This window comes from Silene latifolia, chromosome 3, assembly GCF_048544455.1.
Source record: "Silene latifolia isolate original U9 population chromosome 3, ASM4854445v1, whole genome shotgun sequence".
In the NCBI taxonomy this organism is placed as follows: domain Eukaryota; kingdom Viridiplantae; phylum Streptophyta; class Magnoliopsida; order Caryophyllales; family Caryophyllaceae; genus Silene; species Silene latifolia.
This window is the reverse complement of record NC_133528.1, coordinates 119,710,984-119,716,983: the sequence shown is the minus strand read 5'-3', so window position 1 is coordinate 119,716,983 and position 6,000 is coordinate 119,710,984. Positions and strand designations below refer to the sequence as shown.

At 34.4% G+C, this 6,000-nt stretch overlaps 1 protein-coding gene across 1 annotated transcript; it reads left to right on the top strand.

Annotated features, from left to right (window-relative positions):
- The first annotated feature begins 200 nt into the window (after positions 1-200).
- On the top strand, positions 201-1,433 carry LOC141649590 (uncharacterized). Its single transcript, XM_074458276.1, has 2 exons — positions 201-824; positions 897-1,433. The coding sequence occupies exons 1-2, from the start codon at positions 201-203 to the stop codon at positions 1,431-1,433; spliced, it is 1,161 nt and encodes a 386-aa protein (XP_074314377.1).
- Positions 1,434-6,000: the final 4,567 nt, after the last annotated feature.

The following is a 6,000-nucleotide window of genomic DNA, read 5'->3' as shown; positions in this document are numbered from 1 at the left end:
TTGATTCTGTGCATTGGAGGTTTTTGGCTGACTGTCTAAGGCTCTTCTAGTTTCCTCCTCAATTTATTAAATGGATCTTGGCTTGTGTCACCACATCTCATTTTTCCCTTAACATCAATGGCATTAATGAGGGTTTTTTCCCTGGAAAAAGGGGGCTCAAACAGGGGGGCCCCCTTTCACCATACTTATTCACTATTTGAATGGAAGTTCTCTCCCGTCTCCTGAGAAATCTACCTGTAGCTCCTGGTTTTTCCTATCATCTTAAATGTGTGAAAATACATCTCACACACTTAGTGTTTGCTGCTGATTTATTAGTGTTTACTAGGGGAGATGTGCCATCTGTTCAAGCTGTCAAAGCCTGTTTAGACCTGTTTGCTTCATACTCTGGGCTCAGGGCAAATCCTATGAAGACCAGTCTTTATTTTGGAGGAGTTCCTCCCTCTCTGAAAGCTCTTATTCTTTCTGCTACTGGGTTTGTTGAGGGTAGCTTCCCGGTTAAGTATTTGGGCATTCCATTATTCCATGCTCGTCTAACTGAGCCTATGTTTGCTCCTTTATTGGACAAGATTAAGAGTCTGATTGGTCACTGGGCTACCAATTTCCCTAGTTATGCAGGAAGGACACAACATATTAATTCGGTCATCTTTAGGTTGAAGAGTTTTTGGGGATTTAGTGTGCTCCTTCCTAAAGGGATTATCAGGAAAATCAACAAGCTTTGTAAGGATTTCCTATGGGGTATTGAGCCAGGTCACAACATGCATGTTTTTAAGGGGTGGGACAGTTTCTGTCTTCCCAGAACTGAAGGAGGAGTGGATATTAAGGAGGTCATTAGCTGGAATAAGGCTCAAATGCTCACTTGGTTTCAAAAGATTATCACACGCTCTGACACTCTTTAGGTGAAGTGGGTGCATGCATACATTCTCAAGGATATTGATATATGGGGATTCCATCTTAATGCAGCCTATTCCTTGTTTTGGAGTAGTATCATTAAGTGTAGGGACCTCCTGATTCAGCTCCTTGGTAGTCCTACCCAAGCTCACCAATTCCTCCAGACCCCTGATTACAAAGACAAGTTTTATGAGATGATTAGAATCAAGGGGGCGCCTTTCTCTCAAAGCAGGATCATTTGGGACTCTTTCTGTTACCTAAAGCATAACATCATAGGGACTTTGGCTACACAGGGGAGACTACCAACCGTGGACAAGCTGTGTAGTAGAGGACTATTCATGGTAAACAGGTGTGTACTCTGTGAAAGTTCCCTGGAAACACATTCTCACATCTTCTTTGAATGCCCTTATTCTGCTACTGTTTGGCGAGATGTTGTTCTTTGGCTCAGGGCTACCCCCTGTGTTCACCTCCCTCGAATTTCCACTGGTTTAAAGACCATAACCATGGACAAGGGCTGCAGAAGAAGCAACGCCGATGCGCCTTGATGTGTGCTATATATCTCCTCTGGCGGGAACGAAATAAGCGCATACAATGACGAAGCTTGGTCTTGGCCGAATGGGCCATGGCCCGGGTGGACATTTTTAGGATAATTAATAAACGTGGTTGCTCTTTCATGGACAGAAATTACTCATTCATGTACTTTTTGTCATTAAATTTCCTTACCTTACCTTTCCTCTTGAAAGACAATGAACAAATGCTCTCTAATTATCTTCCTCATGAAATTTATCAAACACGAATGAATTTACTCATATGAACACTAATTCTTACATTCAACAAGTAATAATTCGGATTTATCAAGTGTGCATCAATAATATCAAATTAGGGAGATTTAATTAATTTAAGTTAATAAATTAGGGTAGTCCGAATTTGTATCCACATCGTAAATTGACAGAATATGAGCATGGCCGGCAAACTTGGAGATCTTTCTGGTAATTTGGGATCATCCCACTAATGTCGATAATTGACGAACGTCTATTAACACATTAATAGAGTTGCAAATATTATGGATCATATTGAGCATATTTATCCCAAATTTGTGTTTTCTGGATCATCCCAAATTTCATGTACTCTTTTTATGGGTTACTTAGATGAACGTTTAGGGGAGGAGCGGCGGGGGAGGGTGGTGGATCTAGAAGAGGCGAGTGGTGCAGGGATTCAGGGAAGGACGTGCAGAGAAAAGTCAGATGATTGAGTAATTGAAGTGCAAAAATAAAAGGGTAAAATGGTCTTTTATGTCCATAATTGAGTAAATCATATCCATGAATGAGCATAACCCTTAATAAATGATCAAATGGTAATAAGTATATCATTAATTTATGAGTAGGTCTCCTGAGAGACGGTCTCTTAATAAGCTTTATTGAGAGATCATTGTACAATTTTAAGAAAAGGTGGTACTAAAGGTAATAAAATAGGTACAAATCATGATTAATGATTAAATGGGTACATTTATTATGTAAATAGGTACGAAATTACTATGTCACGGTCAACAATAAAAGAGGTACGAAATACAAATAAAAGGGTACGAAAGATTGGTCTCTCAATAACTTAGTGAGAGACCGTCTCTCTCAAGTTTTAGTGTTAATTTATATGAGTAAAGGATGGAGTACTTGCTTTTAGTCGTGGGTTCGACTCACCTGGACGCCTCTTTTTAACATTTTTTTTTTCTTCTACAATTTTCATAATTACCTTTGACTATATTCCGTCGTTGGATGACTTGGCCTATTATATTTTTAATGTCGACAAATAATTTTGTAATTGCAAAGTAGGTAACCATTTTTATCATTGGTAATGGTCCTTATTAGTAAAAAATATTACCATCACTCCCTCTTACCTTAGTTTACAATAGAACCGTCTTAAAATAGGTTTATATCATTTATGTTTTGGATTTGTTTCATAGTATAGATAAAAAGCACTACTCCCTATTACCTTAGTTTATAATAGAACCGTCTTAAAATAGATTTATATCATTTATGTTTAGGATTTGTTTCATAGTATAGATAAAAAGTGTTCTATAAACAAATATGGAGTAAGTCTGTTGAAAAAATAAATATTACTTTGTATGTTCCATAAAAATAAATATATCAAAATGTCGTCCATGACAAATGAGCATAAACATGGGACGAAGTAGAAATCGGCCCTGGTCAAAATTTTACCCTAGCTTCGTCCCTGAGCGCATAATCATAGGTGTTCAAGCTGCTTCTCTTACTCTCATTTGAAAAATCAAGTTTTTGGTTTCTCTAAGACTCTCTCATGTCTAAGTGTGTTATAGAGGTTTTCTCTATTTGGTTTTTACTGTTGTAATAGGTGGCCTCACTGGCTCCCTTATAGGTGGCTAGGATCTTGTACTTGTAACATTTCCTATCTTAATATTTTGATCCTAATTTTCCTGCAAAAAAAAAAAACATTATAACCTTTACAAACATGCAAAAATAAAGTGAAACATAAAACAAAATAATGCATGCATCTCATCTGGAGCTAATATCCTGTTAAGTAAAACAAAATGCATAGAAATTAGAAATCATATATGACAAAATTGAAAACGGCATAGTCCTAGATAGACATAGCTTTGAGTTTTATCATGTGATTTTTTGTCGATATAATAACCTATATATAATCTTATAAAGAGTCCTAATTAGCATCATCATCTTATTAATTAATTAAAGAGATTAATTATAACCCCTTTTAAACTCTAATTCATGACACAAAGAATCAATGTACGATAGGAATTGAACTCAAAGTTGTAGTAACATTAATTAGATATTTATATTAGTAACTTAAAGTTGGAGACTTAGTGATTCCGAGAATTTGGACTCTCTAAAATTCCCCGAAAAAAGTTTCCTTTAATAATATAGACTAGATTTAATGCATGTGCAATGCATGGGCCAGTTTGTAAGATACTTCCTCATACCCAAACCAAATGTCACCCTTGCTTGTGGGTAGTCTTTGAAGCGATATTTTGTCCATATTTTTTTTTTATACGTGACTTTTTTGTTTATAAAAAATAAATATAAGTTTTGTATTTCAAAGTTTCTTAATAGTGAGATGAGAATAAGGGTGTCTATTATTTTTGCTTTTGTTAAGCGGTCATGTAATGAGGTGGCTCATGTTATGGCGCACTATACGCCGTTGGATTTTTTGACTCGGGTTTGGGTCGATCATTGCCCCAAGAGGATTGTCGAAGTTGTTTCCACTAACATTGTGTCATCCCTTAATTAAATAAAATTCATTTCCCTTTAAAAAATATAGTGAGATGAGAATAGGGGAGTTAGATGTAGGGTTAGGAGTATATATACCAGGATTCAAAGGTCATTAAGAAGTATCGTAAAAGTTTTGAAATTCTACATTTACTATGATTCTATTGATAACAAATCTAATACAAAAACTTGGAAAAGACGATTTGTCACAAAACTATTGAAATTCAACTCATCCGTACTATATTATAGGAAAACCACTTGAGTTATATGTATCGTATTAACACTGTTGTAAGTTGTCGAACTCTAAGGGATACTTTAACTTGAAAAAGCTCATCACGTTTGCCTTATACATCCTTAAACTTTTAGTATCAAATAAAACAAAATCGGAAACTAATATGAATATAAAATATGATTGTCAATCCAGCTAATTCAAGACAATTATATACGTAGGCAAGTGTATTTACAACAACATCAATTAATTTTTTTTACATACTTTGTATTAGAGCAAAGGCATGTACCATTAAAGTAAATCTGTGTAGTTCGTAGAAATTTTAGAGTTTGTGTTCAAGTAAGAGACTCTTCCATCCCAATTATTTGTTTGTCTTTGAGTATAATACCCCTCACAAAAAAAAAAAAAAAAAAAAAAACGATGCAAACAAATGATTGGGACGGGGAAGTAAGAATTTTATTGACAATCTATGTTGAGTTTTTAGTGGGTAATAAGATTTGTATAAGTATCAAATATTAGCTCCATATATGTAATGCGGTTATTTTACTCTTTAATCTACAGTGATCGGATTTTCATATGATTTATCTCACATGAACATATATCGAGCAATTAATATAACTTTCTTGACGTACCCTTTCAGTTGAGTATCAAGTATATTTTTATTTTACAAAAAAAATGGTTGTTAGTTTTGCATATTTACCTGACATTCCAAAAGTTTATGATGAGCTACATGTTTTGATACTCTATGTAGCCAATTTGACAAATCGCGTTAAACAAAACCGTATTGATGGGTAAAAAAACACTGCTTAAACACAACTTTGGAACATTACAATAAAAGCTATAAATCTACGTACAAATATCATCATGATTGACTTTATAATTACCGGAATCGCAAATATTTGTACGAAAATACTACTATTCATGATTGACTTTATAATTACCGGAATCGCAAATATTTGTACGAAAATACTACTATTGTTGACGACACTATCACTCTTCAGCAAGCTAGTAATTTGACATTCATGCTCTTGCCCCTAAACATACTATGAAAATCAATGATTAGAACTCTAAATTAAAATAAATGGACAATAATTTACATAACTAAGCTATTAAATAATCTAAAAATAAAAACTGGCATGATGCACAATAACAGTAAGCAAATAGAAACATATATCGAAATAGCTCTACATGAGATGAAGAATAATAAATAAAGTATATGTATTACTCGTATTAAGAAGACTAAACACATGAAAATTTTACAATATGAATTAAACATATGAAATTGCTCCTTTTATATACAAAATAAATTAGTCTTTTTGAACCCAATACAAATTCTATGATCAAGATTAGAATTTGCATCATTATCTTTCAGCAATATTTTAGAGTATGAAATACCTAACTCAATAAATCAGATTGGTTAATTTGAGTCCTATAAGGACTTGCTACAGATATTGTAGTTGGTAAAAAGGTGAAGACATGTAGTATGTTATCATGCCTAAAATACATAAGTCATTAGGAAAAGTTGGACTCTCTCTAATCGCTGGAAAAAAGCTTCCTTTTTTTTTGATGACGAGAGGGTTGAGTCCCCCCTCCCCTGGGCCCATGCATTCCCGCACCACCACATGGACC

Coding starts and splice junctions, on each gene's coding strand:
- LOC141649590 (XM_074458276.1), top strand. CDS start 201: ATGGAAGTTCTCTCCCGTCTCCTGAGAAATCTACCTGTAGCTCCTGGT. Junction 825..896: donor GAGGAGTGGATATTAAGGAG/GTCATTAGCTGG, acceptor GACACTCTTTAG/GTGAAGTGGGTGCATGCATA.